The sequence below is a fragment of the Chroicocephalus ridibundus genome, chromosome 1, assembly GCF_963924245.1.
Source record: "Chroicocephalus ridibundus chromosome 1, bChrRid1.1, whole genome shotgun sequence".
Taxonomy (NCBI): Eukaryota; Metazoa; Chordata; class Aves; order Charadriiformes; family Laridae; genus Chroicocephalus; species Chroicocephalus ridibundus.
In genome coordinates, this window is record NC_086284.1 from 219,209,995 (window position 1) to 219,224,999 (window position 15,005).

The window sequence follows — 15,005 nt, forward strand, 5'->3', positions numbered from 1 at the left end:
CTCTTACCAAAACTCAGCTGCTGACCTCCTCTACATCTGTCTGCTTTGACTACAAACATGTCACGTCCCAAGGGGTTTACTGCCTGAGGAGATGGTTGTTTGTACTTTTGGGGTTTTATGTCGCTGTTGCTGAGGTGGCTTGACACGCTTGCAGTTTCCAAATGACTGTGTAGGTTTCTTGGAGTAAAAAAGCATTTCAGTAAAGTCTATAGAAACCTAAAGCAAGCTTCGCTTGAGGGAAAAGGCCGCATCTTAAAATCATGCAAGTCTTTGGGAAGTCTAAATTAGTGAAATATTCCAACTGCACAAACACGTGAAAAGCATTTTGCTTTTAACAGACCTGGTACGTTCTTGTAAAACCTGTGATGGGGCACAGCCCCCCAAATGCGGTTAAATCTTAAGCTTGGTGTAAGGTCTAGCACACATTTGGGGTCACGCTCTCAATTCTGTGGTTTTACAACCATGGTTTCTCTTTCAGAAGCGTTTTGGCACTTCTTGAATCCTCACAAAGAGGAAATCAAGTGTACCCAACACAACTGGCAAAAGAAATGATCGTATTTTCTCGTTCTGGTGTGTCACTTAAAGCACACTTGAAATTTCTTGCTTGTTTGAGAAGTTTGATTATTATTCGTACATTAAATACTCCGTTCCCACCAGTACGTACAATCGCCATGGTAACAAACTTCTCTTGATGGAGGCTGTAGCAATGCAAATATTATATCTAGTGGTTTAGCCTAGAGACAGATGTATGGCCATGTAAACTACAACTGCTGTCGCCTTCGATGCTTCTGGATCTGACTCTGGTTTCCCCCGTGACTGACTTTAAATGTCAGCCTAGTGAATTCTGTGGCTTCTGGCTCAGTGGCTGGCTGAGAGTGCAAGGTTCCCGATTATTTCCACCTTGTTCACACCAGGTGAGCAGCTTACATTGAACTCTTCTGGGAGGCTAGAACATCGGGTCAGAGGAGACCAGTGCAATCGTATTGTCGGGACCTTTTCACCTCTCCACTTACCCCAGAGAAGCCCAGGGCCTTGTGCGCCTGTATCGCGGCTCTGTACATGGTCTTCTTTGCTAGTCCTTTCTGGTTGGATGTCTTCCTCAAACTGTGCAGTCAGCTCCAGCTGGGATCCATTTAAGGAGTTTGCCAATTGACAGTCGCTTATCATGATGGACTAATTGCACTTAAACTCTCTTGGTTTCTTGTGTGTCATTTTTTACTGAGATTCAAAGAAATCTTGTGCTTGTGGAGGCAACGCTATGTTGTGTTATGGTCACGCACAGGAACGTCAGCTAAGCTGTGTTGGTCACGACTCATTCTGACTCCCTTTCATCAAGTCCAGTCTCTTCCTTTTGTGTTTAAAAAATCTTGCGTGCCAGCTTCTTCTCAACTTGACTAATGCATCTCCCAGCCTTTCTCGAGCAGCCCGTCAGCAACCCTTGCGTAGGTCACAGTTTTAAGTGGTTTCAAGCCATTTCCCTCCAACGTGCTGCTCCTGGGACTGTCCAGCACCACACGGAGCACCGAAACACAGTCATCTCGCAAGCAAAGCTCTGCTGCGATGCAAATCAGAAGGTGTCACCTGGGTCTACACATGTTCTCATCCCGAATTGAGCTTGGCTAACGATACCTAGTAAAACGAGGGCCTGATGCTTGTACATGGCTGTGTTCTTGTCTGCAAATGCAAATTAATTGCATAGTAGTCAGCACTGCAAAACTGGAGTTTGGCTACGGCGCTCGTTATCTACTGTCAAAATGACACTGATTGTTCCCATCTAATCTTATTGTGAAGGAGCTCTTGGTGCCACTGCTGCAATTAAAAGTTGACCCATCCAGTGGCAGCTTGAGCACACAGTTTTAAACAAGTTTGTTGCAATCTGTTTTCTCTGCAGCAAAAAAAAAAAAAAAAAAAATCTGCTGTCTCTTTTTGTAAACAAGTTCAAACTCTTCAAAGGATCAGCACGGAGTTGGGGAGGGCGGTGAATTCATTTGTTTCCTGAAGGAAAAGGGCAGTATTATTCAGTCGAGTGTGGTATGAGATGTACCTTGTTGTCTTCTTGCGGTGGTTCCTTTCACTTCTGGTGAGGGAAGACCAGGTGTGAAGCCTGGACGATCCTCTCTGTAGGAAAAATGCTGACTTAGTTTCAAATTGGTTCATAGCAGGCAACTCGTATGCAAAGTGTCTTCTGGGGAAAGCTGCCTTTTCCTTCTACCTTTTCCTTATTACTCTAGTTTCTTGGCACAAAGTTTAGTGGAGAGCGGCCAGATGTAAATCATCAAGAGCTCCAAAGAAAGCAAGCCAGACTGGACGGCTTGATGGAGCAGCAGTTCCTTCTCCCAAAAAACCCTGATGGCACTCATGGGGTGTCTTTCAGTACACGTGGCTGCGCTTGGAAAGTGTTTTTTGATGGGGTTGCTGGTGACTGGGGTGTTCAACTTGGGGAAATTTGCCATCCTTGATGTGAAATTGTGAAGGGTGCGTGCAGGATAACTTAAGAATGCTCTTTCTTGTGTGATTTCTCATCTCAGTTGGTTAAAATCTGGTAGAGAAGCCGTGAGTAAGGGTTGGTTTTGGTTTATTTTCTTAAAAGCAAAACTGCATTTCTAGCAAGAAAACGCTTGTGTGCAATACAACAAAAACTCAGCAACCAAGCGCAGGTTGCCCTTCAGTTATTTGTTTGCTATTCCCTCGCTTCCCGAGCTTTTTCAGCTGCAGTCATAACCAGCCGTCACCTTGCAACAACTGAAAGCGTCTCTGTGTAGTGCTGTCCCCAGCTCACTTGTCGCAGTGGTAAGGAGGGCAAAGGGATGGGAAAACTGGTTGTCTTCAGAGCTTTCCGCAACTGCCCGTGAATAATTTGCTGTCCTTCTTTATGCCGTAGGATTGAAGTGAGTTTTGTGTCTTTCAAATCTCTGGGATTCCTGGGCGAGCCTAATTCAGATGAAGGAAGATTGAGATTTGCCCCAGGTACATGCCGATAAACTGCAGTTTGCCCCAGTGGTGTCTTCCCTTCCTGGGGCTGGTGCAGACCATGGGGCTGCAGATACCGGCACCAGAAATTGTGCAACACAACATCCTTGGCAAAGGCAAACCTATTTCTGGTGCTAGAAAACCCCTTTGCTTGAAGCTGGAAACCGTGAGCGGTGCCCTGTAGCAATGAGAATAACTAGCTTGGGGGAAAACCAATGGATTTTAATAATCTGAATGAGTTTAGCCTGGAGTTCTCAAGAAGTTTGCAACACAGGGTGACGAAAAAGTGCTGCCTCTTGCCGCTCAAAGAAACCACAAGAGATTTCTTTTTCTTTATCACCTTTTTCGCTTCTGACTAAGTGTCCTTTCTTCTGGTGTGCTGCGGGGGTAGACAGAGAAGTGTGAAGGAAGTTAGATGTGAGTAAAGGGCAGGGACGTTTACTCGGGGAAAATACAACTGCTTAAAGCATCAAAGTTCTGGTGCCGGCTGTGGTTTCACGTGTGCAACTGGCACCTCGGGTAACTTGTATCAGATAAAGGCAGGGAGTTTAGAGGAGGCAAGGCAGCCTCCGAGGGCTGGGAGGGAGGGAGGGAGGCGACTGAGCTGAACTTGCCCCTTTTGCTGCCCACATGTCAGTGTAACCGGTAACGCTGCTAAATCATAGGGCTCCTTACAGATAACTGCGGGTTGTGTAAGTGCTTCTTAGAGTGGAACTCATTCACCTTTGTGAGAAAAAAAAACGTGAATAACCATCAGTCCCAATATTAGAGGCGATTTATGTTGCAAAATTCGGCTTGCAAAGACTTGAGAAGAATTCACACCTCTGATGCCTCAAACGAGCAGAGCGAGCGGTGCTTTCTGTACCACGAGCAGCTGGAGTGGCCACACTAATATCGCAGGGGTGGTGTAGCAGCACTCCCTGCCTGCAAAGCTCCTCGTGAAGGGAAAAAATCAACTGTATTAATCTGATTTTTAAAACACCCTTCGTCACGAAAAACGCAGATGGTGAGTTATTTCCTCAAAGGTTCTCAGCTGCTTAGGTAGCCGAGCTGGATGATTGATTGATTGATTGATTGATTTATTTTAATATACACAGATGTGGTCTTACCATTGTCCCTCAAATTCAGAATGTCTTCTCTGGTGAGGTCCTTCGCCTGGAACGATAGCTGTAGATGAGTCTCCATGAGTAAGAGAAGATACGGCAGAGAGCCTTAGCAGGCAGTAACCTGCCTTCTGGTAGTGACCATCGACCTGTCTGCAACTTGTGTTGAGATGCCTGTAGATAAATAGACAATTTTATTTTTTCCTGGGGCACTCCAGCTTTTTGCTTTGTCTGACACTTTGGGGCAGGGTGCTCGAGGCCACTTGTGTCACTAGGCTGGTAAAAATACTTTCAATGAAATATTTTTAGCTGGAAAACCGATTTGCCCAAGCTTATAACTTATGTTAATTTTAAAGAAACTTAATGAAGTGATTTTTTTTTTTTTTTGAGGCTAAATGTTTGCCAGGAAAAAAGTCACTCAACCCTGCAAACAGACTAGCCATCTGTTGGCCGTGATGTTCATCTGGGATTTTGGGAGATCTGGGTGTGAAGTTGAATCCTAACAAATTTTCTTTTATTACTGCAGAGGAGATCCAGCCCTGCGGTGGTGGGTGGCCCCGCACGAGGATGAGGGAATGGGAACTCAACCCTGGAACAGGCAAATCCACAGCGGCCAGTCTGTTTCTGACTGATGGCTGGGCAGTCTCTCACTGTCCAGATTTGAAAGGTTTTGTGTGTTTTTTGTCCCAACAGAGAATAGGCAAAATGCTTTAAATCACTTTTCATTCTCACCAAAGAAACAATTTCCTACGAGCTCAACCCTGAACAATAGAGCCTTAATCTTGATAGGGGGCTCTGGATGTTACTGTAATGCTAATATGTGTCGCGGTTGGCCTTTGCGCTTCTGGCACATTTCAGGCACTATATAGGGAGTCTGTAATCAGCTGCAGAAAAATTCCCTTCTGTCTCTCTCCTAGCAACCCCTTCTGAACTGATATTTGAAAATAAGCTTGCTTTCCATATCATCATCTAAATATTTTCGACGCTTACTGTCATTAAAATTCTCTTAATAATCTTGGGACTAAGATAATTTATCTTCAGGTCCTCGGGACTCCCTTCGAGTTTCTATGGTCTTAAGGTAAAGCTTTTGAACTTCTTATCCATGAGAAACCTGACTCGTATCCAGATTTTTCTCTTTTCTCTTGACTTTTACACTGGCTATATTTGACACAAAGTCAAATTAGTGTACTGAGATGATAAAGAGATAAAAGCAGCAAGGCCATAAGTCACCTACCTAGACTAGTAGTAGGAGCAAGCTGAGAGTCTTGAAAGGGATTTGGTTGTATTTTTGTTAAACGTTCTAGCGCATGTGATGTTTTACAGGCTGGTTTTGTAGCTCTGTAATCTTGACCCAATATATGCACGGTGTCGCCGTGTGCCCTGCTGTGGAAACAAGGCAGACTGCTCGTACCAGTATAAACCAGTGATTTGCCGCTAGAATCAAGAACGTTAAAGTCTTTATCCATTACCTGCTTGTTCCCATTCTGCAAATCTGAATAATGAAGAGCGCAGTGACAGAGAGCGTGGGCACAGAGAAATCTGTCTGGACAGGGCGCAGTAATACAAGGTGAGGGGTTTGTGGTCTTTCCCATAAACGCTGACTGTCTCTTCCAAGTCCTGAGCACTTGCAGGAGCACTTTCTGCACAGATTTACATCAGTACCGATGCAAGAGGTGGCTGGAAATCCTGGACGCGAACGTAGATACCCTGGGAGAAATGTGCGGGGGCTGCTGTGAACAGTCTGGTCACCTTAATTGTGGAAATCTTGCTCCAAATTCTTGATGTTCTTTTCCTGGGGCTTCCTGAAGCTGTACTCTGGTTTCTGAAGACCTGGAGTATTTCTCCTTCCTGGGAGCTGCTTGGGCTTTCTGCAGGATCTGGCACCAGGCCCTGTCTAGCTCTGAAGGCAGGAGAGGGGGTTTGTTGTGCCCTAGGCACAACTTGGGTTCCTTAAGTCTTGTGGGTCTCCAAACTGGCAACTCTTTCTTGGATCTGAGACAGCTGATTAATTGCTGGTGTGTTTGGAACGGGATTCATTTGGGATTTGGTTGTAAGATTTTTGCCTTATGGAAAAAATCGGTCTGAGCTGAGAAAATAGTTGGGTCAGAGCCTGCGTTCTTTGCTCGGTGCTACATCGCCCTCAGCCGTGGTTGAGCTTTCTCCAGGAACGTGGTCTGGGGGGATTGACCTCCAGACATGTCAGATCCCTTCTGCTGCTCCCCTGTGCGCCTTCTTTTTTCTGCTAGAGGGATCCCTGCTATGGCTTTGGGGGACGGAGAAGCCTTGAGGTCTGCCTTGGGTTCCAGGTCTTCCTGGAGTCCCGCCTTGTGCAATAAATCTTTCTTTTTCTGAAGACTTCCTAGAGGTGGAAAGAGCTCATCGGATGTGAATGTTCTTCTTTTTTTTTTTTTTTTTTTTTATTGTAATTGCTCCATGCACTCCTCCCGCTCTCAATCATTTTCTTAGTGGGATTTCAAGGTTTCAGATTCCTGGGCATTCCTACCTTTAGAGAAAACTTGGTGGATAGGGGAAGATGGTTCACTCCACTTGTGTTTGAAAGTTGGGCCTCAGGGGGAATTCGCTTCATGCCCAGGAAAGAGGGCTTCCCCAGCTTCCTCGGTTCTGCTAATGCACTTCCAGAGATTTCCCCTGTGTTGATACAAGGGCTTTATTGCTGAAATTCACTTTGTGTTCAGTCTGTCCCCAAACTCTTGTATCATTTTAATAAACGATGCAGTTGTTCCCAAGCACACCATCCGCATCCCAATACATACCCCTTTCGTGAACCTAATTCACTTGTTGGGGGGGTTTTGTAGGAATTTTAGGTCCTTGCCACAACAGGGAGAATAATCAAATATGGCACCACATTGCTTACTGGTATTTTTTTGAATTTGGGAACGCTAGGACTGCGTCTGAGTGCAGAAAGCTCTGCTTTAATTTATGGTTGGTATTAACTCATGGAGCCGAAGAGTGCATAAGCTGCAGCTGCTCAGGAGCTTGGTCTGAAGGTCTGGCCGGGAGAGCTGTTTTTTATTAAGTGGTACTTGATTTAGTCCTAAGTAAAACCGTTTGCATTTAACCTGATCCACGAAGCTGCTGTAAGTGTTAACATGCTTCAGTATTAAACTTTTCACTCTGGGGCATCATCGGACACAGTGAGTTTGTGTAAGAGCCTGTTTCTCAACCTGGAATAGTTATCCATTAGATGAGTGTGTACATTTTCGAAGGAACTTAAACTCAGTCGAGCCGATATTTAAAACTTACTCTCACGGTACTGGGTGATGTGAAAAGATCTGGTGACAAGTGTCCCCTAACGTCAGGTCTGAGGCAAGCTGCAATACTTTGGTGCTAAGCTGCTCTCCGCAAACCTGCAGGGATGTCGCTTTTCCCAGAGATGCCCGTTGGCTTTTGGCAGAGAAATGGCTTGCGCTTGGGGCAGTTAGGCATCGATCTGCCCTTTGTGAGCTGCTCCTGGGTGGCTGCCAGGTGCAGCGAGCTACTTGCCATTTAACTGTAGGGCAGAGCAGCTTATGCTGAACCAAGAAAAACTCTGGAGCCAAAACAAACCGCTATAAACTTTTCTCCCTCCCCATGAGAATGAGGGGAAGAAGGTTATTGCGTCCAAACTCTTTTGGAGCTGTCACTGTGGGAAAACTCTGTCCAATCTGGGAGTCATTGTACTTGAGGAACTGTAATAAATCCTGACGGACCCCGCAGATGGGACTTGGATCTCCTGCGTACGAGTACACTCACAGGCTGTCGGGGTTGAACTGGCACTTCTGGATACAGGAACCGCTCCTCTTAAAGTAGTTTGTGATTTACCTTAAGCAGACTTCATGGGTTGCAATGTGAGATGAGGGATGGGTCTGAGCTGAGAATTATTTGTTCCTGGTGGTAGGTCCCAGGCAGTTACGATCGTGGTGGGTCGGAAATATTTAAGCGAGCGTGTAGGTGTGTGCCCAGGCACATGAGTGCCTGTTTGCTCAGTGCCCTGAAGGTGCGAGGGGGTCTGCGTAATTGCTGCAAAGCAGAGAGTCTCCTGGGCAAATTTTGTGCCTTGAAAGCGGAAAACCTTTTGCATCAGAGTGAAGGATGTTGGTTGTAAAAGGGAACCTGGCTTCAGTTCCTCTTAGCCTGAGCGTTTCTGCCAAGCTGGCCGCTGTGATGTTAAGGATCTTTTATTAGATATTCTGTGCTGTTGCCCCCTTCTCTCCAATGGGGGCAGCCGCTGTGGTGCAGAGCTGAAGCAGTCTGAAGTTCAGGTGGGAATAAACTTTTGGTTTTCTCCCGCTCTGTTTTTTTTTCTGATGCTTCCCTCGTAATTCATATTAAGATTATTGATTAAAGGTAATTGCTGTAGGATATTATTCACAATCCATTAACCCTGATTTATAGCCGAATTCGTCAGCAGGCTAGGGTGCTGAAACATCACCATTAATTGTCTTAACTGAGCCTTACTTGAAATGAAGATTTCTTGCCTTTCTGTTTGTATTCCCTCCTTCCCAAAGCGCTGGTGCTTTGATTCTTTCCTTTAAATGTTGAGAAATACAGTTGTTCTTTTTGCACTGTAACAGTGCCTCACAATCTCGCCCTTCTGCCATCTCTCCGAAGACGCAGAGTTTTTTGGTCTTGCAAGTCAAATTAACATGAGATTGCCGTAATTTGCATTGTAGCTGTGGGAGGCCATCTGACAGCGCCGAAGGCAGCCAAGGAGAATTGAATTCATCAGCTCTCGCATTTGTCAGTGCAGGGACTGGGGCGAGTTCTGCTCCTCTAATCTGGGCAGGAGAGTAAACATTTAATGTGAGCAGTTGGCAAGGGTGGCTTTCTGCTTTGTGGCTTGTCTCCCGAGCGCTGGAAAGGAGAGAGATCTCTCCGAATCCTGGCCTCGCCTCCGAGCCTTGCCCCTGGGGTTCATGGCTGTGTGCACTGAGGCTTCGGAGCTGTTGCTGTTTCTGGATTTTTAGCTCCCCTCCACAGCCCAATTATGTTTCCGAATACGTTGCTGATAGGGACTCGGCATTTTCTTAAACTGGAGCTGGCGCTCTGCAGAAGTGGATGGAAAACACGAAGCAGCTCCGAGGGGAAGGGAGGCATCATCTCAGGATTGCTCAATGCCAGGGGAGGGATTCTTCAGTGTGTAGAATTGGCTTTTACGAACGTCATTGTGGTGGTGTGGTCACTTAGATGTGTCAAGACGTTTAAATTGCATGTTGTAAAATATTTTTAATATTTGGTTTTAAACTATTTGGTTTGACAGGCTTCGAGCAAATTACCCGTAACTGAGTAAATGGGTTTTGTTTCCCGGACTAAATGTTTTCCTTTACTTGATGTATCAGTATTGAGAGCAAACACGAAGTCACAATCTTAGGAGGACTCAATGAATTTGTTGTGAAGTTTTATGGACCACAAGGAAGTAAGTATATGACCCAGCCCTTCTATAACAACAAACTAATGGCTTGTGGTGGGGAACAGTGAAATGACACATTCTTCTGGAGTGGAAGAAGGGATGAGCAAATCTAAGTGGGGGTGAGAAATCAAAGGGTAGCAGTGTTTGAAGGCTGCTCTCTCAAGGGCGGGGAGAAATACAAGTGTGAGCATTAACGCTGATGAACCACCTCCCTTGGAGCTGAGCAGGGCTGGATACTGCCGTCGGACAGCTAAGCCCTCTGCTATGGCCTTCAGCACCGCTCTTGTTGATGCCTAGCTCTTCTAGACCTGGCTCATAAGTTTTGCATCAGTCATCTGAATTTTTGCGGAGTTTGTAATTAAGATGTCTTTTCTAGTGAGTAGATCACAAGTCAGGTCTCCAGTGTGCCTTAATTTAGTAACATCTCTAAAGGTAAGTAGATTATTCTAAAGTCTCTGTTTTCAGTAAGACTCTTGTGTCTTTGTGCCAAGATCTTCTGCAGTATCAGTTAAAAATCATGTATTTCTTGTCAGGCAGCACAGGAAAAAAGCTTTTACTGTAGGAGGTTTGATATGAAATCTTACCCCCTGATGGAACTAAGTATTATTCCAAAGATGTGTTTTGCTTAATGCTGTGGTTCTATTTATTCTCTCCTGCGTTACGAAGTGTCTAATACCTGCGTTTCTTTCATTGCAGCACCATATGAAGGTGGAGTATGGAAAGTTAGAGTCGACCTTCCTGATAAATACCCTTTCAAATCCCCGTCTATAGGTAACCAATAACCACTTTCAGTCAAAATCCTTTTACTGCTTATACAGGAGAGATGTTGTTGCTTGCAGCATTGTTGCAGGTGAAGTTGCTCCAACCCTCAGTGCAATCGTAAGGTCTTTACTTCAAGTCTGCAGAATGCTTTTACCGTAGACGTCCAGATATCACGTGCCAAGCCGAGAGGAAGCTCGGTCTTTTGGCTGAAGGGCTAGGAGCTGGAAATGTGATTTGGTCATATGTTTGCGTGTTGATGAACTGAGTCTCTCTACCGTGTGCTTTTTTAATAACATAGCCATTCGTGGGTAAGGTGCAGAATACCACAGTGGGTGCTGGAGCCTGTTTATATAAAATGACTCATGTAGTGTGGAGAGCAAAGACCACAGTGCATGTTTGTAATCTTGAGGTGAACCTAGCTTTTGGGACCTCGTGCCCAAAAGTGGATAGAAGTGAAGGCAGGAGCCGAAACCTGTGTCCTCTCGGAAGAGGTGATGCATATGCAGAAGAACGTAGGAACAGGGACCTATCACCAGAAAAACTGCAGCTGACCAGACTGGTCAGGCTTGTTAGACCTTCAAGAGCAAATAGTTTGATAAAGAAATGTTCTTTAGACTGTATCCATCCTATCTTTGTCCTTGGGTAACGGTGATCTAACTCAGATGTCTTCTAGTACCTAACTTTATTCCAGTCACTTAAGCTATAAATAAAATAGCCAATGCTGCTTGAAAAACTGGAGCAGAGGCATGAAGTTCCAAGCTCTCTCTTCTGGCTTATGAAATAAGTGCTGGTAACTCAGTGACATGGTGCTTCTCCGTCAGAAGGGTGTGCTTGTGGCTCAAGCCACCGGAGGACTCTACAGAATGGAGAAAACAGCTTGAGGAGAACTGATGAGGAAACTTGAGTATATGGGTTGGACGAGATGAGTCCCTTCCAGTATCAACATCCTGATTTGGAGTTGATAAGTATTGGTTGCTGTCTTAAAATAGACTCTTACGCTAAGAGTGCCTTCTATTTAAGATGTCTCTCTCTGGTGTGAGAAATAATGTGTCTCTTTCCAAATGTGAACTGTGCCTTTTGGGAAAGAGCAACAGTGTTTTTACACCGTCCTTTGCCTTTCTTTTTTTTCCTGTTGAAACCTTAACAGAACCACAGAACTGTGCATGCAGCTGAGTAACAATGCAGTATTGCTGCAGCTATGCGAACCCTCTTCTCCTTCCTCTTGAGTCAGCTCTGAAACTTGCTATAAACCTCTTAGGTTGCAGACTGTTTACGAGATGCACAGGATGTTATTTGGTGCCAGTCATTTTTCCCTCCCCACTTCTCATGTGCCACAAACCGATGCAGATCACGATACCGTCATATTGGCAATTTTAAATGTGGGCTGGCTACAGACAACTCTCTGAAAGCATAAAAAACCCAGTTTCTTTGTTGTTAATTGCTTTGGTGCTAGTTTACTCAAGATTATTTTTCTCTCTCCTTCCAGCGTGTGTCAGAAATTAAGGTTGCTTGAATAAAGCAAACAAACTTTATTTCCAGTAGCCTGTGAAGCTAACGCAGGTAAATGTTGGCCAGGCTCTCATAGGTTTGTAGTGCTGTTGATTGAGGTTCCGGTTAGTTGCATGGAAAGTGGTAGGTTTGACCTTTTGGTGGTTTGGCTTGGAGGCTGTTCAGTGCTGGTTGGGCTACGTGAGAGTAAAAGGCAGCCTGGGATCAGAATTGGCCCAGCTGCATTTTCAGAACTGACACCACAAGGCTGGCCTTTCTCCTTGTGAACTTGGCGAGGATGGTGGGTGGGTGCGGAGGGGGTTATTTTCTGCTCAAATGGCTTTGTCCTTTATAATGTTGTTTTTGCTCTCTACCTTTTAGTACGGTAGCTTTCCCACCATCAGCTTGCTTATACCCACTGTGTTGCAGCTGTCTCGTTCCAGACTCATTGCACCTTCTAGCATGCTTCCCTGGCCCTATGAGTCTCTGGTCAAGTGGCTGGAAACCTCCTCTTCTCTCACCGAGTTCCCCAAAGGGCTGGCTCTTGCTCTAGGGCCTGCCTTGCTGTCCGTTGGATGAGGGCTGCTGGAAGCGCAGGTTCCCTCCCAGGCAAAGCTGAGGTTTCAGGTTGAATAAAGAGTCGATGCTAGACGAGAGCTGGCGTAGCACAGCGGGGCTCAGCGCTGCTGCAGGGAGGAAAGAGCTGGGGAGTGGAAGCGCCAAGAGGAGCGCTAGGACCCGGGGAAGCTCCCAACCGGCTGCAGGAAGAGGTTTGTTTTTCTTTGTCTGGTTCCCATTTCTGCTGCCCCAGCCCAGCTTTATCTGGACAGCCAGGGGCTGAGTGACGTCTTGGCCCCTTCCTCTGGGCCAGCCCGATCTCCGATCTCCGCACCGCTGCTCTCGGAGGCAGACTCGGCGTGCGGTGTCTGATACCAGTGGTTTTGGCACTACAGATAGCTCCGGAGAAAGCCTTTGTCCCAGCTGAACTGGGAGCATTCACAAGCTTGTAAATGAGACAAGATCCTATTCTCTCCGGGACGCATCAAAAGAAGTGTGGCCAGCAGGGTGAGGGGGGGTGGGATTCTGCCCCTCTGCTCCGCTCGGGGAGACCCCCCTGCAGTGCTGCCTCCAGCGCTGGGGCCTCGGCACAGGAGAGACACGGAGCTGTTGGAGCGGGGCCAGAGGAGGCCCCGGAGATGCTGGGAGGGCTGGAGCCCCTCTGCTGTGGGGACAGGCTGAGAGAGCTGGGGGGGTTCAGCCTGGAGAAGAGAAGGCGCCGGGGAGACCTTCCAGCCCCTTCCAGTCCCTAAAGGGGGCCTACAGGAAAGATGGGGACAAACTTTTTAGCGGGGCCTGTTGTGATAGGACAAGGGATAATGGTTTTAAACTGGAAGAGGGGAGATTTAGACTAGATATAAGGAAGAAATTTTTTACGTTGAGGGTGGTGAAACACAGGCCCAGCTTGCCCAGAGAGGTGGGATATGCCCCATCCCTGGGAACATTCAAGTCTAGGTTAGACGGGGCTCTGACCAACCTGATCTAGTTGAAGATGTCCCTGCTCATGTCAGGGGGGTTGGACTAGATGACCTTTAAAGGTCCCTTCCAACCCAAACTATTCAATGATTCTCCCCCAGGCCTGCCTGTTCCAGTGAGTACGGGTGTCTTAACCCAGCAGTCCTCAGCCGGCTTGAGCCCTGGATAACACAGGGGTAGGAATTAGTGGGGAAGAAATTTGCCGTGGCAATCTCTGGTCTGTAAAGAGGTGGAAGTGAAGGATTTCAGAGGTGGTGGAGCCCATAAATGGACAGAAGGTCATCTGGAGCACACATGTAGCTTGTTTGCAGCCCTTCTGTTCTCAGCACTGCCTAGCTCCCACTGCGGTGATGACATGCAGAGTTCAAATTGTCTGTGTAAGTCAGTGGCTTGTATAAAGTATAGAATCCAACAGTTTCTTTTCCTTTAATAAATTACACTTTTATGCTGAAGCTTAAAGCCAAAATGCTGTCCTTGCAGCTTTCCTTGTTCCTCTAGTACTGTAGGCTAAAATTTTCTTTCCATCTTAGTAAATCTTAATGCAGTCTTGAACACGGCATGGGCTTTTTGCAGCAAATAACATGATGGCTTGAAGCATATCAGTGCGTTCTAGAAAGCTGCTTCTGAAAAATGACTGCTAATAGTTGCTTTCTAATCCGTTCAAATTGCTTTTATCCCAGCATGGCTGTGAGTATAAAGTACATGGAAACTTGGTGTTCTCTTCTAAAGTGCAACTGACAAACCTGAACAGAAAAGGTTTTTAAAGTGGGTTCCAAATTTGTCATCTGGAAAGGTGCAGACCTTTTCTTAAACCCTCGAATGGTGGTGGTCCTCTTTGCCTTTAGGGTCTCTCGCAGAAGCCTTTGTTCCGCGCGTTGGCTCTTCTCCTGCCAAATCTTTGCTCGCTTGTCTCATCCACAGCTCCCTTCTCAAATACGTGCGGCATTTGTTTCCTGCCCTTCTCAGGTTGGTAATTATTGCTGTAGTCTATTAAGTGATGCTGCCCCAGGGACAGTGCTCTCCCGACAATGCAGGTAATGCCTCTGCTTGAAGACCTAAACCATACTGGGATCTATTTGAAAAGAGCAGTTCTGGGGAGAGCTTCCAGAGTTTCATAGCGTCCTGCAGTACTTTTCCAGTATTTCTGGCACCGCCTGTTCTTTGCTTGGTCTTTGCTTTGTAATCAGACAGATCCCATATTGGTGCAGGATGAGCAAGAGCTAGATAATTTACAATAAAAATGGAAATGCGCATCCTAGAAGAACGCAAATCTGAATGGAGACAGTTACAGGGCTGTCGTGTTGGCTCTGGGCTTCAGTGGTCCCATTGAGATGCACTAACTCTGCTGTGATCCCTAAATATCCAGATCTTCAGGGTTGAAACAAACCTCCTGAACTTGAGCGGTTTGTTAGAACGAAACCAACTCCTGAAAAATACCCAGTTGCTTTCTGAAACTAGTGAACGCTGCTGCTCTTAATGCTTTTGTCAATTAATGTAAATATCCCTGCGTGCTTATGAGGATCCGAAGCACTCCCCTGCTAGATGTTTGGTTCCATTTTTGCTTGCTCCTAGACAATATGTTTTGAGCTGTTTATGATTTCAGTAACTCTGCTGGCACTGCTTCGCTACTTTTCCCTTCCCTCTGGGATTTAATATCTTCAGGGGAACTTTCTGCCTACTCTGTTCTGCTTTTTTCAAAGGGGAGTTGTGAAGTACTTAAAGTACTGTTTTGAGCTCCC

The 15,005-nt window shown here is 46.1% G+C and overlaps 1 protein-coding gene across 2 annotated transcripts in view; it reads left to right on the forward strand.

The window, feature by feature from the left end:
- The window catches only part of UBE2H (ubiquitin conjugating enzyme E2 H), a 52,970-nt gene that overhangs the window by 18,551 nt on the left and 19,414 nt on the right, over nt 1-15,005 (forward strand). The window contains exons 2-3 of one of the 2 annotated variants that reach the window (XM_063323758.1): nt 9,413-9,489; nt 10,180-10,254. The exons of the other annotated variant lie outside the window; for it this stretch is intronic. Coding sequence (XP_063179828.1) covers nt 9,413-9,489; nt 10,180-10,254 — 152 coding nt within the window. The remainder of the gene's footprint in view (nt 1-9,412; nt 9,490-10,179; nt 10,255-15,005) is intronic. 2 annotated transcript variants of the gene reach the window in all.